A 24,238-nucleotide genomic window follows, 5' to 3' on the forward strand; every position below is an offset into this window, starting at 1 on the left:
CTTTTATATATAAAAACATCTAGGCTAGAACAATTGTCTATTAACGTAAAAGTGAGAATAGATTTGTTTCGTAGTTTAGATAAAACTGTAAGATGCTGTTTTATTTAAACACATTATTAGAAATTACACAGCATGTTACAGTTTCATCTCAACAAAAATAAAAAAGGGTGTTGCAACATACAAAGGAAAAAACTATATCTATAAAGTGTTCTAAACAAACAATACGTGCAATATGTCTGAAAAAAAAAAAGGAAGCTTGTTATTTTCCCCACCCCTTATTCAACTCTAAATAGTTCCTGTATACTAAATAGTTCCTCTATAATCCTGTCTATTCTAACTTTTAAGATTGGAATCTGTTGCTTTGTTTGTTCTTGTTGCTAAGCAGAATGAGCTCGGTTAGCCTGGAGCATGTGTGATTGTGTCTGGGTGTTTCGGATGAAGCTACCTGGGAGATGATGTTGCACAGCCACTGTGGGTCGATGAAGTAGAGCTCTTGAAGCTGAAGTGCAGGATCATCAAAGTGCAGTAAAAGCCCTTCAATGTCAGAGGAGGAGAAAAAATAAAAATAAAAAAACTGGCTTGGTCAGATATATATTGTTAGTCTGGCTATCTCCAGACCAAGCTCAATCTTTTAAGATTGAACATTAGTCGGGGGAGTCTGCTCTGTATTTTCTACTGCACAAGAGGCATGATCAATGGGCATAGTTCAAATGAGCCTGTACGCAATTGGATAGTCCTTCAACTAATCAGAGCAACGATCCAGGTGACGTGGCAACGACAGGTTTCAAGACTGAGCTGCGGGGCGAAATCAAATCACCAGCAGATCGGGCTGGTTATACCCAATCTAATATATATTGTTGATCCCTGAGACAATTTTTCAAAACAAATTAATCATGAAATGTCAGTGTGTTGTGGAATAGCTCTATCTCCGTATGGATTACTATTTCTCCTCCTACCAGCATATGAAAAACTGACTGCACGTGTTAAAGGGAAGGCACAGTTAGATTTAAAATCATACAATAACAGGGATGTTATCTGAGCAAGACACTGAACCCCAAGTTGCTCCCCAGATGCTGTATGTAAAAAGCTATCCACTGCTCCTAATACTTAGGATGGGTTAAAATGCAGTAATAGAATTGCACTACATCGTACTGTGTGTATGTGCTGTTTAAGGAATACAGTTTGTTTGTCTGTTCTTGTTTTGAACAGCTGTGACTCAAAGGGAATCTAGGTTATACTGCAGAGTATTGTCTTGAAGTGCTGATGCTAAGATGAAGGAGAGCCGGGTGATATTATTGAATTAGGATGCTATATTCAATTAAAAAGGTATATCGAGGTAATGCAAAGGCCTGTTTGATGTTGAATGCAGCAGCCCAGAACCCGACTGACCGGCTTCACTGAGGAAGTGGACAGCGTGGGACAGCTCAGCTTCCTCCAGCTGCAGCTGACTCTCCTGGATGAGCTGCAGCAGCTCCTGGTGCCTGAGAACGGGGAACTCTGGGGGAACCCTGGTTCTCTCCTGCAGAACCCGGCGCTCCAGCTCCACGTAGCTGTCTGGAACCAACTGGCCCATCACAGGCTGGCCCTGGATCTGTGGAAGGGGAAGGAAATGATAAGATAAGATAAGATAAGATAAGATAAGCCTTTATTGTCTCCTATAGGAGATATTTGTCTTGGGCAGTCGAGAGAACAAAAAATGGCGACACATCACACAAACACACAATAAACACACAATAAACACACAGTAAACATGCATAAAACATAAGTGTACATTATCTCATCCAAATGCGCTCAATAAAAATTTGATAAACCTCACACAAGATCCCCCCTACCTTCCCCCACACTCAAAGAATAAAGACAACCCCCTGCATATTGCACTTAATTCTACCCAGATTGTAAATTTCCCATTAAATCATGCTGTGATCAATAACTTTTAACTATTAATAATTAATAGTAATATAATAATAATTATTATTACTATAATAATGCGCAATATGTGGACAGAGGAGAGCTAAATAAAAGGAAAGAAAAGGTTTAATCTGCTGTTTGTGTCCTTGTACCTTGAAGCTGGTGACTTCCCTGGCGATGGCCTTGCGGAGCCTGGCCATGGTGTCCGAGTCCTCGCAGACGGAGACCATGTGGTAGTCCCGGATGGCAGGGAAGCCCTGGTGGTTCAGCAGCTCCTCTCTGATCTTGGTCAGGCAGGCCTGAAGTTGCAGCTCATCACTCACATCTGTGTGGGTTCCTACCAGGATGACCGGCGACAGAGGGGCTACGGCCTGAAATAGAGAGGGGTGTAGGGATTTTTCAAAAGAGGGAAGAAACATCTACACATGTACATCATTTACATTTCAAAGTTAGCTGTGGTTTCCAAAACATTTTTATTATATTATGTTCATTTTCAGGTTTATACATCTGTCTCAAACACTCCATTCTAGCGCCCGTCTCTTTAAGCCCAGTCTGCTCTGATTGGTCAACATTCCCAGGTATTCCGCATCTGTGCTCTCATTGCCTCTGCACCGTCATTGCAGCCGGGGAATGACTCTAACAGCACTTTAGTGGCACTTTCTACCTATATGTAGTATAGTCGTTACATTACAACTGTACGGACATCCTGACGGCTCCTTTAAAGGCACAGTTACTGAATACAGCGTGTCTCTGTGGATGGAGCGCTTTGATACTTTCATAGTATTTATATAACACCTCGATCTGCTTTATAATAAAAAAAGATTTATTTTACAATATGGGACTTTTAATACAAGTGAAATAAGTATGCCAATAATGTGATAAAGTTTCCATTATGAGATGCAATTGTGAAAGGTAAATACTCCTCCAGTATTTAGTTTAATGCAGTGGTTCTCAACCTTTGTGAGTCGTGAGCTTAGCTTCTACCAATAGAAACTTGCTATTGCTGAAGCCTTTAGTCCCTTGTTTGTGATGTTTTATAAATTGCTCAACAGGAAAACAGGTTTTTTCAACAGGAAAAAATTCAACGCTCCACTCTGATAGTCATGAGAACTACGTGACTCTTTGCTTCTATGACTCACTTTGATGTTGAAGAGCCAGGGCTTGAGTGCGTCCACCTGACTGGCTCCTTTGCTGATGTTGTATACCACCAGGTAGAGAGCTCTGGAAGTCAGGAAGTGAGGGTGAGAGCCACTGAACTCCTCTCCACCTGTGTGGTAAAGAAGCTGGGAGTGAAACTAAATCACACCAGCTGAATGATACCCAACATACCTCGCCATAAAATGTAAGTAAAACCTATTTTAATCAGCGTCACATGCATGACATAAGACATATAAATAAAGTGACTACTACTGAGAATAACTACCTATTGTTGAAGACTTTTGAGCTAAACTTCAGAAAAAGAATTCAATCACTTTAGACACAGTTCATACAGCTTTTCAGTGAACTTAAAACATCTCCATTATCGTCTCTTTGGTCAAGTACAGCAGTGTATTGCTGCAATGTTAGAAAAAGACAAATAGTTTGGTATCATGTTATAATAATGATATTTTCATGTTAAAAAAAGATGTGTTTCATGTTATTACAAGATGTGTTTCATGTTATTACAACAAACATACATACAAACCTATGGCGGTTATAACGTGAAACATTTTCATGTTAAAACGTTATAACTTACCCTATATTGTTATATTGTTTGAATGAGGAAACTGTGTGCAGAGAATGGATAAATTGAGGAATATGGCTCATCGTTTTTTTTCTATTTTGGGCTGTGGCAGCAATACGCTGCCGCAGTCAAGACATGATGAGGCCAACAGTTAGACGTGGAAATGACGAATGAATCAAGACTACATGAGAGCCAACCTGAGAAGTCCCAGACGTTCAGCACCATTTTCTTCTTGTCCCGCTCCCTGATGGTCCAGTCCCGGACGTCAATGCCAACGGCATCCTGCTTCGACTGGGACTGGGAGCGCTTCAGCTTCATCAGCTGCTGGATCAGGGTGGTCTTCCCGCTGCCAGCATTCCCCACCACGATGAGCTTCATCCGGTAGTACGGCACTGCCTTCTTCAGCCGCTGCTGCAGGAACCTGGGAGAGAGGGTGGAGGAAAGGCATTTATCATAGGGCTGCTCGATTATGGAATAAATCATAATCACGCGATTATTTTGGTCAATATTAAAATCACGATCATTCAACACAATTACACATTGACTTTAGGAAAGATGTTGGAATTACTGAACTTAAAAATAGTGAAAAAGTTAAACAAATCAAACAGAGAGAACACCTAGAACTGTGAAATTTCCCGAAATACTTCTACCATTTGGACTTTTTTTTCTCACTCAGAACACAAGACAAAATAAGAGTATAGTAATGTGCAAAATAATCGTTTTTCTCAATAACTCTGTTTTCGTGTCATTAGGAGCCGAAATCGTAATCGCAAATAAATTTTGGATTAATTGCACAGCCCTGTTTTATTATAAAATTGATTTCATTTTATTTCTTCTTCTATATATTCAAGACAGAGTGATCAAAACTTGTAGCGAATAATGGAACAGATGGGATTTGAGATTTATATGTAAAGAAGTTATATATTATTAATATATAAAAAAACCTCCGGTTTGTAAAGCCACTGACCTGACTATGTCTTTGGTCTTGCTGCCAATGAGTTTGAGGTCCAGCTGGAGTCGAAGGCCGTCCAGCGGCAGGTCCCACAGTCTGCCCAGTTTCCCCATCTCGTCAGGGAAGGACCGCAGGTTGGTGTTACGACTCACGTCCAGGGAGGTCAGATCTTCCAACAGGCCGATCTGTGGAGGGATCTGAACAGAGACGGTATAACCGTCACTTACACCAAGGTTATACTGCGCTTTCACAGCATTCATTAGTTTGATACTGATTAGTAATGGTAATTAGGGCTGGGCGATATGGAGAAAATCAAATATCACGATATTTTTTACCAAATACCTCGATATCGATACCGCAACGATATTGTAGGGTTGACTATTGGTGCTTTCACAAAATATTTACACAATGAGATTTTTGATAAATAATCATCAGTAATGTGGATCTAATAACTAAGTGGGTAAAAACAGTCTGGTAAGTTCAGAAAATGACATCACCTTACTGTAATGCAGCCTTTAAAACCAGGAAAAGACAACACTTATGCCATATCACGATATTATGATATCCAAAATCTAAGACGATATCCAGTCTCATATCACGATATCGATATAATATCGATATATTGCCCAGCTCTAATGGTAATAATTATTATTTTTAATTTTTTTTCCAAAAGATTATTTTAGGGGCTTTTTCTGCCTTTATTCGATAGGACAGCTTTCTCTGTGAGAAAGAGGGAGAAGACATGCAGGAAATTGTCCCAGGTCGGATTCGAACCCTAGACCTCTGCGTCAAGGCATAAACCTCTCAGTACAGTATACGTGCGCCTGCTCTACCACTGAGCCAACGCGGCCACATAATTCATTTTTTATAATAATAATTTATACTTTTTATTGATCCCCAGTGGGGAAATTATAATTTTTACACTCTGTTTTTGGAACACATTACACGCACATGCTCAGGTCCTATAAATGCACATGTAGAGATGTCAGAGTGCCTTGCTCAAGAGCACCTTGGCAGTGCCCAGGAGGTGAACTGCCATCTCTCCAGCTACCGGTCCACACTCCATACGGGGACTTGAACCAGCGACCCTCCAATAAGGGCTCATGATAGCTAAAGAAAAGCATGTAAACTTTACCTCAGTGAGCTTGTTGTCACTCAGGTGAAGTTTCTCCAGCCTGGTCCATTTGTAGGTCGGCCCACTCAGATCCAGAACTTTGATACAGTTCTGACTGAACATCAGCTCTCTGAGGTTGCCGGACTCCCAGAGTCCCGGGCCAGGCAGATCAGCGATGCTGTTGGTTCTCATGTCCACCGACCGCAAGCTGGACACGCAGAAGTCAAAAATGTTTGTACCATAAGAAGAGGGATGCATGGAATCTTTATTATATAAAGGTAAAATCCAGCTTTGAGAGTAAGTTAGTGTCCATGGGACATTGTGATAGCGATATGGAAATGTGAAAACCAGCTGAGTATCTGACTTACTTTGGGAGATTACGGATCGCCTCAGGAACGCAAGTAAAGCTGTTGTTTGCTAGTTTCAGTGTGGTGATCTTGGATGGGAGATGTGACAGGGAACCTGGAGAGGAAAGTAAAGATGTTTCAGGTTCAGGTTCAATTTATTCACAAAAGTTAAAAGACAAGTACAGTCATAAGTCATAATGCAGTTATGTGAAATGGGACAACCCTAAAGGGGCCCAGACACTAGCAAATAATACACATTATAAATGCAATCATATTGTTTGAATAACAAGTCAAGTGGCCTTGACCAACTTTGCTCGTTTGAAAGCCATGATGTCTCTCTCTCATTAGTGGGCCAAATTCTCTGGGCGGGCAAAGCAGAGAAAGGGGAGGTAACCTTGCTCCTTATGACCTCATAAGGAGAAGATTCCAGATCGGACCATCTGAGCTTTCATTTTCTCAAAGGCAGAGCAGGATACCCAGGGCTCGGCTTACACCCATCACCATTTCTAGCCACTGGGGGACCATAGGCAGCCTGGGGGAACGCATATTAATGTTAAAAAACCTCATAAAGTGAAATGTTCATGCCATGGGACCTTTAAATATTCTCTAAAACTGGGCGTTTACTTGGTCTCTCCACGGAATCTTAGTCACGTGGTGCTTGAGTGTATTTCAGAGTACATAGCAGGCAGACGAAGAAGCCCCAATGCTTTTCAATTGCAGATTTTCTTCTAATAATCACTTAATAGTACTCACAGATTTTGTTCATGGAGGCACTGAAAGTTTCTAGTTTGGGGCAGGCGGTCAGGAAGTCTGGAGAAATGTTCTCCACGCTGTTCTTGCTCACATCGAGCAGCTTGATCTCGGGCAGAATCAGAGGCACACAAAGCTCAGATATACTGTTACTGAAAAGAGAAGGGAACCATTCTGCAATTAGACATATGGATGCATGATGCTGTCATAAAATAGAATGGTTATGTTTTTGCTGAGGAACCTGATTTGATATGAATACAAAAAAGTTAGATTTGTCCTAGGTTATTCAGCACATAAAAATAACGAGTAGGACTACGTGGAGGGGAATGAGATGCTAATTATTATGTTTTAAAACCGGTTTGTTAGGGAGCAGAACATGTCAAAAACGTAATTTATCACTTCAACAAAATTTGTTGGAAAGTCAGGCCATGGGCCCAGTCTTTGGTGCTGGTCTAGGACATTTCTGTTTTGAAGAATTTCTTTACATTATTACTATTTTTTATGAACTACTACTGCACTTACTTGAAAATAAAAAATCTTAACCATGTAGCCAAATGGTTACAGTGCATATAACCTCAACCAGGACCAGTGTTGGATGTCATAATAAAATAATAATAATCTCAAACTGTATCTGAGAAATCTGCCCCATAAAGAAAATTAAATAATGTTTACTATGATTTAGATTTACAACAGACAACAATATTATTACCTCTCTGTACTGATATAAGAAGTTTATATCAGAAGTTAACAACTTAATAGAAGTCATTATATAGACCATTAATGTGTTGGCCCATCTCTGGAAATAGCCCATAATCACTGGAGACATGCCCAGTGTTCTGCTATGTAATCAAATGTGAAAATCCAATTTGATAATTTCAAAATGTCCACATCCTTCTATCTGAAATGCAAAAGTCCAAAGAAAAACTTATGTGTTTTTGTCATTTTCATAGCAACCAACACATCAAAACAATAAAAAGGGACATTTATGTGGGTGCTTTCACTTACTAACTGCCAGACTGACTTCATAACTACATACTCTAAGTGCTGAAATAGAAAACACTACAACACTACACTTGAGTGTCATACAGCCACGATGAACTATTCGATTCCCTGCTCATCTGAGAATTCAAACCAGCAGCGTACCCTTCCATAAACAGCTCCTCCAGTTGACTCGTGGCGCGGCCCAGCTCGTGAGGGAACGTGGTGATTTTGTTGAAAGAAAGATTGAGCTGCCGCAGCGATCGGCAGGTGACAGCAGGGTCAAAGGTCAGCAGGGGACCCACACAGTTACGCGAGACGTTCAGCATGCTCAGTGAGAGCAGAGACAGCAGCTCCACTGGCAGCGACTGGAGCTGGTTGCCCTGCAGGTCCAGCCGAGTCAGACTCTTCAAACTCTGTCAAACAAAAAAACAGAAAAAAAGGTTCAGTGTACATGTTCCTTTTATTATTTGATGCAGTCTAGTGATTCGGGTAAGATTGGATGCCACCTGGCAAAGAGCTGAGGGAAACTCCAGTAGTCTGTTGTGGCTCAGGTCCAGACGGAGGAGATGGCCCAGCTGCTGCTGGACGAAGCCATCATCCATGAGACAGGACAGGGAGTCCAACTCGTTCCCCGACAGGTCCAGAAGGCGGATCCTTTCCTTATCTTTGGGCAGAGCAGCAGAGCTCTCGGCAAATCCAAACACTGGGGCGACAAATCGTTAGCTAAAATCTGATGGATAGACTGCCCCATAGGTGAAAAAGATTTCACATCGGCAAAATGTGTGTAGAGCAAGATGTTTTGAGCCTCTGTTGAAACAAAAACAAGAAATTGCTGCTCTGAAAAACCCTTTTAGAAAAACTAAAACTTTGTGCATTATCCAACTTAAACTGGAATAATTATGGATGGCAAAATAACATGTTTTGAAATGTACGCCTAACTTGACCTCCTTTTTTCATCTGTCAGTCGGCAGAGTAAGAATCCTGTTAGATTGTAGTAAGAACTCTCTTTTTTTACTTCTTAATTTTCTGTCTGTAAAAGGTGCTATATCAAATAAATGATTATTTAAAGAAAAATGCTTTTTAAAATCAGTAGAAGTTGATGGATCTGATAGAGAAACCTTTTTGGCTTGAGCCAGTCCTTCCGTATCTCCTGTGTGCGTGCTCGCTGTGTTCCTTCTCAGTTGGACCACTCTGCGAAAGAAGAAAAACACCAGAGAGAAAAACTAACAGCGAGGGAAGAGGCGTACATGTGGGTAGGATTTACAGTTCTATTACTAAGAGAGAGAGACTGCAAGGATATTTCACTTAAAAGTAATTGAAATCCTATACTTTATGATGTTAATTTTAAACGCACTCCAGCGAAAACAATATTCTGACCACTGTCCTAAACACAAGCTGTAAATGAAGAGGTTTTACGGTACCTCTGCACTGGCATGTCTGCGGCGCCCCTGCTTCCTTTTGAAGGACCCTTCTCTCAACTCTTCTGTCGAATTATTAAGCGGCTTTGGAGACAGAACCGCTGACAGGGAATCACTCCCTAGAGAAGGAGAAGCCCACATTATTATCATCAGAAGGTATACAACATTTCATTTTAGAACCCAATTCAAACCAAACTACCTCATATATCATTTCACTGCCACAGAACAGTATGTTTTTCCTCTCAGTTTGAGGTTCAGCTTTGTTAGAACAATATTTGTTACCGTTCCCCCGTGTCATTTAATTTTGCTCGATGGCGTTTTAAGCCCCAAACTCCTTCCAGGCAGCGCTTCGACCGTTGACTTCAAGGCACCTAACCCTAACCTTAACCCTAACCATAACCATTGCCTAATGCTAGTGACGTTGGGCGCTTAAAACACAGATAAACTTTAATTTTAACTTTAAACTGATTATCATTTGCAATATGAAAATTGTTGCTGCTCAAAGCCCACATTTTTTTCTTAGTTTATTCTTCAATTATATTCGACGATTTTCATATCAAACTTTTAACTGCATTATTTTTTTTATAAGCTATTTCCATTGATTTAAAAAAAAGAAAATCTTTGTAGCCTAAGACTGCTGAGCTAAAAAAAATCTTCCAGACAAATGCATATTGCAACGAATCTATTCACAGGCAATGATAAATGCACACTTTACAGAGAGCCTCTGTAGATGCTCATATGCTCATATTTATATAATGTGAGGCACTATATAATCACATATATTGGATGATCAACTTAAAGCTGGGGTTAGGCAGTGTTTTTGGCGTCATTGGAGAAAAAAATCTATAATCAGCATATTGTGATTAAAGTGGTCCAAGAGAAAACTAGACTTCTGCAACTCCTCTTGGCTCTGCATTTAGGCTTGAGAATATCTAGCCTGTGACGGGAGACTTTGGCCAATCACAGGTCATTTTAGAGACCGAAAGTGTTCCTATTCTCTCATTCTACAAATGCAGATGCGCGTGCACGTTCCTTCAGGTGGCGAAAGCCTGATTCAATGGCGGAAAATCCTGTAGAAAAAGCTGCTATTCCAGCTTTGGCAACAACTGTCACGGTGCAAAGGAACGCGAAAAAGGCTCGAATAACAGAATTTCATGTCAGAGGGCTTTACAGGACCACAAGTTTGCAAAGAAAATTCTCATAGAATTGCTGCTATATAAGGGCATCAGGATTACAATCACAATTGGGATGTTTGATATGAATGGCTATGGTACTAGTTACTGTATGAAGGGAGTGGCTTGGGACAGGGAAGGGGAGAGCTACAGGAGGACGGGCTGTATTTTCAGATTCTGATCTTTTGAAGTAAGTGGTCACACTCCAGATGAGCATCACTACACATCACAGTAATACACTGAGACTAATCACAGCTCAAAAACATCTACAACTAATCAATGTGGCTTCTTTAACGCAGTCTTTAACAGACTGTGAAAAAAAGTTCAGATGGATGACGTTGTGTTAATTACTGAAGTGGAAAAAAAACTGGATATTACCGAGTATGAACTTCAGTGGTGTGTCTGAGAAAACAAAGTTACAGTGAAGAGCTATTACTGTTTCAACTGCTGGAGCACAATAGAACTACAGTCTAAAGTTGAACAGATTAGTTCTCCTCAGTTCAGTTTTAGTAGAATTACATCTACTATGTATTTCTGTTATGCAGGCGTATAAATGTAATAAAGTTCCACTTCGAGTCTGAAGACATTTGCTGCCTGTGTTGGAACTAAACAGTGGATCATATTCATTTTACATAGGTTAAACTGTTACTTTTTCAACGAATTTTAACTCCTGATAATTGTGCACCGTGTGGCACAAAGTCTGACATCTCTGAACTTTACCGTCACTCTCCATATCGTCGAATAAACTGTCGTCCATGGAGACGAAGCTGAAGCTGGAGTCGTCGCTCTCGTCAGAAATGTAGCCAGACGTGAGACACGGGTCGCCCAGAGATCTCGGAGGACCGCCGAGACTCTTGGACCTCTGGAAAGACTGAATGTACCTCGCCAAACTCATACCTTTACCTTAAAGACAAAACACGGTACATGTACATTAGGACGGGGCTGCAACCAAACACCTATTCCATCTCTGGATTCTTTTTTCCAAATAACTGATCGACTGCTTGTTCGAGAAAATGTCAGAGAAGTCGCCTTCAAATGACTTGTTTTGTCCAAAACCTGTAAAACAGAAAAAAAGCATCAACTCCTCCTCACTGTTCTTGTAACGGAGACTGCATGTTCTGCCTCTTTCCGTCAGCAGGGGGCTGAGCCAGGCGGCGTCCAGGCGGCCCAGCCGGAAGCCCCCGAGGCAGAGGGCGCTGTTGTTGAGGTCCAGACCCAGACGGCCCAGCAGCTGAATGACTGTGGGTCCTTCGCCCCGCTTCACGCTCACAGCCAGAGCCCTGCGGAGGTGCTGCTCGTGGGCACCTCGGCTGAGCAGGAGCTCCACCAGCTCCAGAGGGCCGCCTCGCTCACACACCTGAAAAAGAAAGCACAGAGTTAAAGATTGAGATTGAACTCATAATTATTCTATCAATTAATAGGGCTATTGTATAGTATTGAAACTGAATTTTGGTACAGTCTGAAAAAAGTTCGACAAAAAGAATCGACAACTGTCCTGACGTGTCTGGTTGCATTGGGAGTTGTAATTGTTCCCAGCATTATATATTAGTCTATAAAATATCTAAAACTAACAACAAAAACCCAAACAAATGTCCTTTAAAAGTTACCAGTGCTTTAGCTAATGTTTTCAAAAAGTTTAATTGCCTACTTTGTCTCATCAGTGACAGAAAAAGTTATTTTTCAATTTACAATCAAATGAAACGGAGAAAAGCAGCAATTGGTAGCAACCCATGTGTCTCTTTTTTAAATCTGCTGTTTTTTTTGTATCTGTCCTGTCTGATGTGTTGTCATCCTTGTCCTATACTGTCTTGTATTGTCCTGTGTGAGCAAAATCACCAAAATCAATTCCAGGCGATTTGTGTCGCTTTGGAAAAAAATAAAGACTTGACTTGATCCCCACATTGGAAAAGCTGGAACCAGGAAATATGAAGTATTTCTACTTATTAAATGACAAATGTTATGAAATAATCCGATCACAATTTGTTTTTATTGTTTAATTATCCTATTCATCTTCCCTAGATATCTTGAATGGAAGTCTACTTGAATGAAACGGTATTTTGCACAAACCTCATATTGGTTATATGGGTTTAAAATTGGTGCACTGTAATTTGTTATGTGCAATACACTTGGCACACGTTTTATTTTGTCTCGTCCCTTTTTATTGTATTTTTATTGTATTTGTTCAGTTCTTATTTCAAATATTTTCTTCTTGCACCTTTTTTTTTTTGTTGTGCTCCCTCTGTCACTGATTACTGGCAGTGTGTGAATGTGTGTATGTCTCAGTGGACTGTAGAAAGGGAATTGCCCTTCGGGGATAAATAAAGCTATCTGTATCTACTGGCTTGACCTCTGTGAGCTGACAGTTACGTGATCTCGGAGAAGATAGTGATCCGAAGCAGGGCTGAGTTCACAATGTTCTCAAGGTTTAGGAGACACACAAGACTATGTACATTTTCTAAGAACTGCTCCATTCACTTCGATGACGTAAGAGTAGATAGATAAGAAAGGGGCACCAGAGGAAAAGAGGATTGGTTCAAGGTAGGTTCACGCATTTAAATCTTCAGGAAGGCAACATTTTAACAAGTTATGATACCAATACAGATAAGAGAATGTACCATTCACAACATCAAACAACCAAATTCTGCTGATCCACCGTTTTTCAGGTTTGTAGTTTACACAAGAAGTGTTTGAGTTAAATGCTAACATCAGCATGCTAACATGCTCACATAACAACGCTAACACGCTGGTGTTTAGCAGGGTATGTTTGTTCAGAGTGTTAGCATGCCAACAATTGCAAGCTATGGACAAAACAAAATGTTGTCCAGTCAACATTATTATTACAATTCATTCATTTTCTGTGTACCAAATTCTATAGCGGTCCATGGAATAGTTAGACATATCGGTCTGGACCAAAGTGGTTGACCAACTGCCAGTCTTAGAGAACCATGCCATTAATGTGAAAAATGTCCAAATATCCCACATCTGTTTTTAAAACAAGAGTTTTTGAATTCTGTTTTGAGCTTTTTTGAGATAATATGCTAAAAGAACAAAAGGAGTGAAACCATAATTCCCCTCAACAAATTAAACATGATCTGATTTGAAAAACATGACAACATTTGTCTAACTTTCCCTAGTCTAAATCCACAACGTTCCATTTCCGGGATTGGTCCGTTAATTTGGTCCAGAAATTTTGCCGGATGTCCCTCTTTTTGGCCGGATGTCCGTTACCTTCTGCTTTCTTTGTGTTGTAATTCTAAACTCTGGTGGATTTCTGGGGACTATGGTTAACTGCCCCTCAGATCTCTGCAGGGTAAATCCAGACAGCTAGCTAGACTATCTGTCCAACCTGAGTTTTCTGTTGCACGACTAAAACAACTTTTGAACGTATACATTTTTAACCAAAACAAGTTTCTTCCCGAGGCTATTTTGCAGCGGCCCTGTGGCTCCTTTGGGCGCTTAGCACCGTCCAAGACGATTGTTACTGGTTTAAAGAAATGCCAATAAAGCAGAGCACGTTTTTCTCCCATCCCGGAATGCTGTGTGGACTAGCCAGACCTTCCTCCGCAGCACTGTGGAGGAAGGTCTGGCAATGCGAGACTAAACTTTCCCTAACCCTGGCATGTGAGGTTTCGTGACCTCTGACCTGGTAGATGAGAGATTCTGTTTTGGTTTTCCCATTGATGTCTGCGCCCAGCTCGATCAGACACTCAGCCAATGTTGTGTCTCCGTCCTCGCAGGCCTTTTCCAGCATGCTGTAGTGGAGCTGTGAGTCGCACCACATCTTAGACAGAGCCAGGCACACCGATTTACGCAGCTTGACAGCAGATAGAATGGGAGGAGAGAAAAATTAAACATTTTCCTGTACAATTCAGTTTTGTACTGTATGGTCCCGTGTGTCCAGTACAGCCTGCGGGTCAACATACTGTAACTGCCTGCTGATACATAGTATGTGACTGAGACTAAAACTCTTGATATTTCCATGTAGATATGTCATTTTTGTCTTGTTTTTTAAAGAAAGAAAGGGTACACTTTACCTGAAGGTATCTACATAAGAGTGACATGACACTGTCATGAATGTGTCATAAATATTATAAACAAGTCATAAACGTTTATGACATAAGGCTTCTGTCATTAAGTGTCATTCGGTTTTTGTCATGACAAGTTAGGGTTAGGGGTTAGGGTTCATGTGTCATGACTGTGTCATGTCACTCTTATGTAGATACCTTCAATTAAAGTGTCAAGTAAAAGAAATTTGTGCATTTTATGACAGCAGATCAGAATGGAAAAAAGTCATGAATCTAGGAAAAAAAAAGCTGCCCTGGTTCTTTTGGAAAGAAGCAGTTAAGAGACAAATACTCATCAAAAGTTAATGGCTTTTTTTTAACTATTTGTTTGAAACTTGATCTGAAAATTCTGTTTTCAAGCGTGAAGAGGACCCCTGATTACAATCTGTGGTGAGAAGACAGAGACACACAGAAAGAGAAACTGAAAAAAAAAGGAGGAAATAGTGGTTTTGTCGTGTCTAACCGTCTAACTCACAGCATTGTTGTTCTGGTCAGGAGTCTCTCTGAGGTGTTGGAAGATCTGCCTGTCAAAGTCTTCTCTCTGCAGCTCAGCAGCTGCTCCTGAACAGGCGTCCAGCATCCTTAATGCCACCTGAAAACACTGCGGGACACAAAAACCACAGACAGATCGTGAGTTTGCAAGCACTGAAATATAATCAGTAACAGTCAAGAGAAGCCAAGTCGATTTTACTCAAAGTATATAGCCCAAAATACAAATTTGCATCACAGGGCTTTACAGCATACAACAGCCTCTATCCCAAGTCTACACTACTGTGACTGGATCTCTTTATCCAGACCACTAGCAATCAAATCACATCTACGTCTACATTTAAAGGTCCAATGTGTAGGAATTTCTCCCATCTAGCGTTGAGATCATATATCGCAATCAACTCTCTTGTACGTATTACAGCTACGGTAGCCTTCACGCTTCAAAAAGCCGGTCTCTTGCTCTTTTCAGTATCCTTTTTATTTTTCTGGGCGAAGAAGAAGACTCCTGTTCCTGAAATGGATTTTGAATACGTGTGGTCCTCCATGTTTCCTTCTTCCTATGCTTCAAACTTGCCAGGGCCAGGAAGCTACGATACCCATCAGCAGCATTTAGCAGCACCTGTGAGTTTATCATGTGACAGCGAAAACGCGAAAAGCGGAGCAGTATGTCCTGTATGTCCCTTACAGGCTAACGTATTTCAAGATGGTGCATGAATATGGAGCGTCTACCCCCGTTCATGCAAATGCAAATGTAAAATTTCAAGCCAAAAGGAATATTTGGAATTGATGGTGGTGGTAAATATTCATGAAAAGGACAAGTTTGTGAACGGGCAACACAGATTTTGATAATGAACAACAAAACACATTTCACACTGGACCTTTAACATCATAAGAAAGCTGCCTGTTGGGCTGCAACTGTTATGTAAAAAGTAGGGCGAGAATATGTAAAAATATGGAAACAGATGTTATTGTGGTTTCTAATTCTGAGACAAAATATGTAAAGAAGTTCTCAAGTTTAAAGCAGAGCTGCTAGACGTGGCAGTAACAATATGTATTACATTTTGACATATTTTGTGTTTTATTCTCAGCAGTTAAAATGTTGTAGTTGGTCCTACTTCTTCAAAGATACGCTAACTCTAAAATAATTTAGTGAGTTTCAGTGGAGAGTTGCGTTGCCCATCTAACTGCCAATTCTTGACAAGCTGTTAAGAATTACAGATTTTAGGGTTCAGCACTTGATGACAAAAGATTAGAACCAAATCATTTAACATGCATTGTGTTTCAAAGGTTACTACCTTCAGGAGCATCTCCGACTCTGCCCTGTACTGGATGAGGGAGGCGACCACAACGGAGGCCAGAACAGGTACGATCATCCTCGACAGCTTCTTCTTGGTTACGAGGTAGTTGAGCAGGGTGAGACCCCAGTAGTGTATCTCTGGAAGAAGTTGGGAAAGTTATCAGAAAGCACGACTTATCATCTTTAATATAGAAATAATCATATTTTAAATGTTCCGATGGGGAAATGTCTTTTAATTCCACTATCCAACAACTGTGCATTCAGGTTTTTGCACACCTTCAGTCAAAGAAATGCAGATTTTACTTTTCTTCTGGATCTGATCATCATTCACCACATTCACTACAACTAAAGTACTTCCAAATCTGCTTTTATGGACCTAAACCTAAAGAGGGGGGGGCATAATGTTCTGTAAGTGAAATTATTTATTAGCCATTGGTCCCCAGACTTTCACTGTAGAGTAGGGCTGCATGATATGACCTTTTTGTGATTCATTTTTTATTTGTTGTCCTCTTAGTTCATTGGCAAGGTGTGCACTGTAAATAGGCTCAACTATTGAAGGTGAGATATTTTTTTCTGATTCAAAAGTGCTTATTTTTGTGATTTTAAAATAATTGAAGGAAACACACAAATCGGGAACTATTATGGCTATTTTTTTGAAAAAGTATAAATTGAAATGAAAGTACACATTGCTTGAAATGAAAATGTTTAATCGATTAATCGTCCAGCCCTACTGTAGAGGCACCACTATGCCATCCTGTTGTTAATCTTGTGTTGTCTTCCCGTCGACCATGCAACTTTGCTTTTCTGTGTAAAAATGTAAACATTTTTTTTTTTTTAAATGTCGTCTTTTTTGACACTTTTGTCGCTTTTCCCGATGTTTTGGAAATGTTTGACGTTTTAGTCACTTTTTTTCCAAGTTTTTTGTCACTTTTTTTGATGTTTTTGTCAATTTTGACGTTCTTTTATAAAAAAAATTTCAAATGCTATAAAATTGACTAAAACACCCAAATTCAATGAAAGTAGTGAGCTGATCATTTAATTAACTTGTGAAGAGCGTTGTACGGAACCATCCACGTTATTTCTTTTGACAATTTGGTTTGGAAAGAAACCCACATTTCTGATATAGAAAACCTTTTGAAAACGGGTAACAGGAGGGTTAAGACAGTTAGCAGATTTTTCCTCTCCAATTCAATATTAAAACCGAAAAAAAATCTAATTTGGGTTAATTCAGGCTATTAATGACAATTGTTTACTGTACCTCGTTCCTGTGGGAACATTTGTAGTGTATGCAGCACCGTGTCTATCGCCCCCTGCTGGCAGAGCAGGTCCACTGCACCGGAGCAGTCAGCCAGAGCAGACAGCACCTTCAGACCGCACGCCTGTATGGTCGAGCTGCTGATGAACTGCACACAGACACAAACAGCGCTGGACATCATGCTGGTGGAAGATATTTATACTGTGTCTGCAGCTGAATAACGTATATAATTGTAAAAAGAAAATATGACAATGTTATAGTACTGTGGGTTTTTAGATAGCAAAAAAAAAACAGTAAACGAAATGCAGTTCACAAACAAATGCTTCAACATCTTAAATTAATATCAACATGTTACCACAATCTCATTGCTATAAATGGGGTGGACAAAATATATAAAAAACCTATAAGTATAATGCATGACCATAACGTTGATTTAACACCTCTCTAAAACAGTTAAAAAATGAACATCATATCTTTCATGAAGGTCAGATTTATTGCAGACTGTTGTCTTAGACTGCATTGGTATTTGCTGGGTGTACCTAATAAACTGGCAACTGAGTTTATAATGTTTATTTTATAATTGTTAAGCACAAAACAGCTTTGGAAAAACAACCTGAAGTTTACAATTTTGGATTCAATCTGTGCAAGTGTCCTTTCATTAACCAAGCATATGCTGTAAAAAAATTTAAAAAAAAAAAATATATATACACAGTATATATTTAAATAAATGGTTTTAAATCATCAAAGAGATTAATGAAATGGAATGACTGACTTTTTTACTAAGATCGAGAATGATTTATACATTGAAAAATAGAAAACATTGATAATGTTGTTGGGATAATGAAAATGGCAGTTAGATTTCCCTTCTCACCTTCAACTAATCTTAAACTTCATGCCTTTCTTTAAATGGTTAACAATCAAATGATGTAGCGCTACATACAGAGTTGCCGTCTATAATTTTACAATATTTGTGAACAGTATTGTTTCCTTTGTTACTTATGACATAAAGATAAGATAGAAAGAAATAAAAAGGAATTATCAAAAAAAGGGAATTGCGTAAATGGAACTTTGGAAAAAAAAATTTTAATGGCACAAAAGGCAGTTAAAAGTTATATTATAGTTTATAATGGGGGTTGGACTTCCCCACTGACATGTGATGCCTATTTTTGTTAATGTTATTACACCCTTTCAAAGTTCTGGTTACAAGACAACCTACTGTGTCATTTCTACAATGAATGGATGAACTGTTGTTGAATCTACAGTATGTAATGAATGAGAACTATATGTACTGGCTGAGAATTTGTTCACTGCTTCTCTTTATGTGCTAAACGAGATCCCATGAGGGCGTATTTTTTCAAGCTCTGCCTTCATGTATTCTTGTTGGTTTCTGTGATATCTGTGCTATTACGGACAAAAAGGTGTGGAAAGGCTGTAAGAAATTGGGTAATATTTTTGGTGTTGGTCGGTGTGTTCGTACCCTGTTGAGAACCTCCAGGTAGAGGGTGTGAGCTCCTTCCACCACACACTGGTTTTTTAGGACCTTCAGTGACACGTCGGCCATGTCGGGATCTGCGACCGAGACGCCGTGTTCCCTTAAACTCCTTTCTAGGAATACAAACACACCAAGGAAACAAGTGAAGACAAAGAGGGGAACAACCCAACACACATGTGCTCTGTTATCAATCAATAATCTAATAAGGAGTTTTACGAGTGCAGTACTTGGAGCACAGGAAGGGCACACTATTAACTCATTTTGACAGAAATTGAAACAAATCAAGCTGCTCCACTGAACCAGCTTTGTTCCATTTGTATTCGCAGAATACTACATACTATAAATGGAAACTCGTATTCGTAACCCTTCCTGAACAGTAGCTGGAACTATCAGATCCCTAAACATGCACAAATGTATTTAGAGCTGTTCCCCCCTTCAATTCAATTGCCTAAATTTCATCCAGTGCCCATTATTACAGCTACAGTTTATTTCCACAACAGATTGAAAGACACAGATCTAGCATATAATGTCATTACAGATTACGGAGGAGCAGCACTGGCATTCATCTGGACTGTTGCTTCTGTCCACCTGACGAATCCAAGTCCATTATTCGCTCTCATTTCAGCTAGCGAAAAATATCTGTTTCTTAATCTGTTAGATGTTCCGCTTTCTTCACCAGCTAGTCGCTAACTGAACTGTCTGATGTTTGGTGCTGTACAGGTTGTGTACAGCGGGTTTATCAGAGCTTGTGTACGGAAAACAGCTGCCTGCTGCTGCTGCTGCTAATAAGGTGAGACTGATGAAAATCCCAAAACAGTGAGCTAAAAAAAGAGGCTAACAGACTCAGCAGAGCTGCAAAGGTGGTGATGAGTTGCTGTGGGTACATCACTACAAGAAACTCATGTCACGTCACACAGTCATTTGATTCAGTGTTGATGAAGAAAATGCTGATTAGTGAAACAAACTTGCTGACTGGCTTTTACTTCATGTTCCACGAGCTCGGTCTGAACTTGGGAAAAAACTGCTTTTAGTTTTAGTGCACCCGACGCCTGGAACAAATTACAGCACTTTCTTAAAATCAACTCAATTGTGCCTCTTGGACAATTTAGAAATCTGGTTCTAAACCTGCAAACTTCTACTTGTAACTGCTTTACATAATTGTATTTTCTTTTTGCATCCCTATTATCCTAATTTATTCATCAAATCTTTTTTCCAATTCTGAATGTTTTATTGTCTTTCTATATTTCTTATGATTGTACTTTCTGTGTCTTTGTAATCTGACTCGATGACACTGAAAATGAGGGTCGCCCTTAACGATCTCTCCAGGATAAATAAAAGTTGGAGTAACAGAAATACACCAAAAATCAAACTGAAAAGATCTGCGTATAACCATCATTTGATTGGCAGGCGGGTCGCCTATGGGCCGTGCATGGACACGACAGAAAGTGCACTTATGTTACCCGGGCAGAGGAAGACCAGGCTGGCCTGCAGAGCCTCCAGCTGGACCTCTGGCTGGAAGTTGTGGACCTTCATGCTGCTGAGGATCTGACTCATGGCCATGGTCAACTCATCTAGACTGGCTGTCCTGCAGATATACAGTAAATCAAATATGAATGTCAATATTTTTGAACATTTTGAGAAGATATTGGTGGTTGATGTTCATGACTTGGTATTTTAATAAGTCAGAAAACAAAAGTCCTACAAAGTACAAAAAGTGTGGATGATCTGTGAAAAACTCTTTTTTTTTCTCATGCTTATTGTTTGTTATTTATACGAACTCTTTTTAAAACCAACAAGGAGGACATCATAGAATGGTTTGTGCCCACCTTCCCTGGAAGAGCAGGTTGAGCAGTTTACAGGCGCTGACTGAAACTTCAGCTGAGGTTGAATGTCTCTTCATCATCTCCACTAGGTTAACGTGGAGGCCACTGGACAGCAGCAGAGAGCGCATTTTACCTGCAAACAGAGCAGAGCAGACCTTCACTGTACGAGCCAAGAAAACATTTTTTATATATATATATAAATAGATATATATATGTATTTTTTAATATAATTGTTGGATGCTGCAATAATGGATTTTTTTGGCAACTTGGGAGGCATATCATCACCTTTTAAGTTGATATGTGGAATTTGTTAGCAAACAGGTAGTCTATAGCCACAACGTTGTGGCTATAGACTTCCGGGATTGCTCTCGTTCTGCCGGAAATTCTGCCAGATGTCACTCTTTTCGGATGTCCGTTTTCCGATGTCCCAATACCTTCCACTTTCTTTGTGTTGGAATTTTAAACTCCGGTGGATTTATGAGGACTATGGTTAACTGCTTCGCAGATTTCTGCCGGGTAAATCCAGACAGCTAGTTGGACTATCTGTCCAATCTGAGGTTTGGTAAAACAACTTTTTAACGATCACGTTCCACGAAAACAAGTTCCCTCCCGAGGCTATTTTGCAGAGGCACCGTGGCTCTGCTTGGCGCTTAGCACCGCCCAAGACATTTGTGATTGGTTTAAAGAAATGCCAATAAACTAGAGCATGTTTTTCTCCCAATCCCGGAATGCTGTGTGGACTAGCCGGACCCTCCTCTGCAGCGCTGTGGAGGAAGGTCTGGCAATGCGAGACTAGCAAACAGGTGAATGCAAATGCCAATATTCACTCTCTTTTAGTTAGCTCTGTTTTTGGTCTGTACCAATTCCTGAGGTAAATATCTGGCTAAATGCTCCGCTATGTTCATCAGCTAGTCTCTAACTAGGTTTGTCTGCTGTTTGGTGCTGTGCAGGTAGTGTACAATAGGTAGTGTACAATAGGTAGTGTACAACAGGACAACAGGTAGTGTACAACAGGTAGTGTACAACAGGTAGCATGTGCCGAAATAGCTCAGTTGGGAGAGCGTTAGACTGAAGATCTAAAGGTCCCTGGTTCGATCCCGGGTTTCGGCAGCAAATGCTGATATTTTAGGAGGTGGCAGTAGCTCAGTCCGTAGGGAGTTGGGTTAGGAACCGGAGGATCGCTGGTTCAAGTCCCAGTACGGACCAAAGTACAGAGTGTGGACTGGTAGCTGAGAGAAGCCAGTTCACCTCCTGGGCACTGCCAGGTGCTTGTCCAGCACTGGCAGCCCACTCACTCTGACATCTCTCCATTTGTGCATGAATAGGTCCTGAGCATGTGTGTGTATTTCAGGCCTATGTGTAGTGATTTCAAATACAGAGTGTACATTGTAATTTCCCCACTGGGGATCAATAAATTATAATAGGTTTTTAGAGCCTTGGCACTATAAGAGGCAAGCTATAAGAATGAACCAAGACAGCAAAGTTGTGGGCCAGCCAGCTAAACATTAAGCTAAAACTCACTATAAAACTCCATAAAGCCAAGCGGAGCTGCAGATTCAGGTGAAAACTCTCTGTAGGCTCACTACGATCAACTCCTTTCACATTGTCACATTGTTTTCACGATGCAGTTTGTTTGATACATTGTTATGTTTAAAATATCAATTATAGCTGCTTTAGTGTGGACTGTTGAAGACTCACTGTTGTGTGTGAGGAGTGTGGCAATGGCACTGGTAGCAGCTTGAAACACACTGGGGGAGGAGGAGTGGAGCAGCATGGCCGCCATCAACTGTCTGTGAACAGGAGTCCTGAAAACAACCACACAACAGCCAACAAATGACATTGCATTCTCACATCAGACATTATGAAATACTTGTTAAACATCTCTCATGATATGCAGAGCACGAAATTAAACCATCAAAATCTGATGTCCCGCATTTTCCTGATTCTAATAGAGGTCACGGATAAATTATTATATTTCTTTTGGGCTTTTCTGTTTTAAACATCTGTAGAAGATGTGTGTACCTCTCTTCCTGTTCCTCTTCTGAATGCTTCACTCCAGCTCCGTGCAGTAACAGATTGTGAATGGCCCAGCTTGCAGCTTCCTAAGGCAGCAAAAGTGATTTGCACAAGTTAGACAATTTGATTTTTTTCATAAATGATTGTATGTTAAATATTGTCTGTAGCTCGAGGGCCAGAAAAAAAGCTTGGGACTGACCTGAACATCTGGCTCGGCAGCGTGGAGCTCCAGTGCCGTACAGCAGACCTCCATCCAGCCCAGGCCCATGTCTTCCACCTCCTCCCTACCCCTGTTCTCCTCCTCCTCCCCTTCCTCCAGACCCTGCTCGGCCACCGCTTTGTTCTGCACGATGGTTGCGGCTGACAGACGGAGACAGTAAGGCGGAATTACAACGCTGTACAATTTCCTACTGAGAACTTTGTTTGTCAGCTCGTTTTGCTAATCAGTAGATCATATCATAGCTAAAAAAGCTAACTGCATTTTATTGGTTACAATCAAAGTCAAAGACTAGTAGTTTGTTTAGTTTAATTGGGTTAAATCTTCAGGATACTCATACCATATCTATTGCACAACCTGGAAACACAGCCTAGTCATGTCATGGCTATATTTAGCATCCTGGAAAAAAACAAGCTGGTGGTACACGGCTGAATCAATCAGCATAGTCCCAACATAAAGAGAATATGCTGTTTTTGTCCCTTAATGTAATTTTTCTTCTTGTGTATAATACTGTTATGTGCCGATGTTGAGGTCAAGGCATCAAGTTAACCCTCCTGTTGTCTTCGGGTCAAATTTGACCCATTTTCAAAAAGTTTCTATATCCGAAATTTGGGTTTCTGTCAACCAAATTGTCAAAACAAATAACGTGGATGGTTCCATACAGCGCTCTTCACAAGTAAAATATATGATCAGTTGACTACTTAATTGAATTTGCGTGTTTTATTCAATTTTATAGCATTTGAAAAAAAAAAAAAAACTTAAAGAAAAGCACAGAAAGAATAGACAAAGACATCGGAAAAAGTGACAAAAATGTCGGGCAAAGTGACAAAAACATTTGAAAAGTGACAACAAAAAAAAGCCGGGAAAGCTTCAAAAACATTGGGGAAAAGGTGAAAAAAAATTTTCATTTAAAATTATGACCCAGAAAAAACAAAAAGTTACATGGTCGAAGGAAAGACAACACAAGGGTTAAATGTAGCATATGGGAGTGTGCGTCCTCACTGAGGTCAGCCAGACAGGAGAGAGCGGCAGCTTGCAGCTTGGCGTTGTCAGGGAAAGTCTGACAGGCTCTGACTACGACCCTCAGGACGCCGTTCAGTACCAGGATGTTGTAGTAACTCTCTACGAGATGACACAAAACAAAGCTGGATTAAACTGATGCATCCACTGAACCCATCAATCTTAATTGGTCAACTGGCAAACACATTATCTTATCAGGA

The 24,238-nt window shown here is 40.3% G+C and overlaps 1 protein-coding gene and 1 non-coding gene across 3 annotated transcripts in view; one reads left to right on the top strand and one right to left on the bottom strand.

Moving 5' to 3' along the window:
- lrrk2 (leucine-rich repeat kinase 2) overlaps positions 1 to 24,238 on the bottom strand; it is a 46,413-nt gene that overhangs the window by 13,473 nt on the left and 8,702 nt on the right. For both annotated transcript variants that reach the window (XM_039807540.1, XM_039807538.1), the window contains exons 8-33: positions 24,021 to 24,140; positions 23,001 to 23,161; positions 22,808 to 22,887; positions 22,484 to 22,590; positions 20,789 to 20,918; positions 20,423 to 20,547; positions 18,948 to 19,075; positions 17,474 to 17,618; positions 16,214 to 16,353; positions 14,905 to 15,030; positions 14,009 to 14,179; positions 11,458 to 11,722; positions 11,086 to 11,268; positions 9,197 to 9,312; positions 8,894 to 8,966; positions 8,282 to 8,478; positions 7,938 to 8,188; positions 6,798 to 6,946; positions 6,066 to 6,159; positions 5,719 to 5,905; positions 4,599 to 4,780; positions 3,829 to 4,052; positions 3,048 to 3,175; positions 2,061 to 2,279; positions 1,390 to 1,591; positions 446 to 534 (exon numbers count right to left, since the gene is read on the bottom strand). In XM_039807540.1, coding sequence (XP_039663474.1) covers positions 446 to 534; positions 1,390 to 1,591; positions 2,061 to 2,279; positions 3,048 to 3,175; positions 3,829 to 4,052; positions 4,599 to 4,780; positions 5,719 to 5,905; positions 6,066 to 6,159; positions 6,798 to 6,946; positions 7,938 to 8,188; positions 8,282 to 8,478; positions 8,894 to 8,966; positions 9,197 to 9,312; positions 11,086 to 11,268; positions 11,458 to 11,722; positions 14,009 to 14,179; positions 14,905 to 15,030; positions 16,214 to 16,353; positions 17,474 to 17,618; positions 18,948 to 19,075; positions 20,423 to 20,547; positions 20,789 to 20,918; positions 22,484 to 22,590; positions 22,808 to 22,887; positions 23,001 to 23,161; positions 24,021 to 24,140 — 3,992 coding nt within the window. The remainder of the gene's footprint in view (positions 1 to 445; positions 535 to 1,389; positions 1,592 to 2,060; positions 2,280 to 3,047; positions 3,176 to 3,828; positions 4,053 to 4,598; positions 4,781 to 5,718; positions 5,906 to 6,065; positions 6,160 to 6,797; positions 6,947 to 7,937; positions 8,189 to 8,281; positions 8,479 to 8,893; positions 8,967 to 9,196; positions 9,313 to 11,085; positions 11,269 to 11,457; positions 11,723 to 14,008; positions 14,180 to 14,904; positions 15,031 to 16,213; positions 16,354 to 17,473; positions 17,619 to 18,947; positions 19,076 to 20,422; positions 20,548 to 20,788; positions 20,919 to 22,483; positions 22,591 to 22,807; positions 22,888 to 23,000; positions 23,162 to 24,020; positions 24,141 to 24,238) is intronic.
- On the top strand, positions 21,823 to 21,895 carry trnaf-gaa. Its single transcript has one exon. It is a non-coding gene; the product is annotated as a tRNA-Phe (tRNA).

This window comes from Perca fluviatilis, chromosome 8 (assembly GCF_010015445.1).
Source record: "Perca fluviatilis chromosome 8, GENO_Pfluv_1.0, whole genome shotgun sequence".
Classification (NCBI taxonomy): domain Eukaryota; kingdom Metazoa; phylum Chordata; class Actinopteri; order Perciformes; family Percidae; genus Perca; species Perca fluviatilis.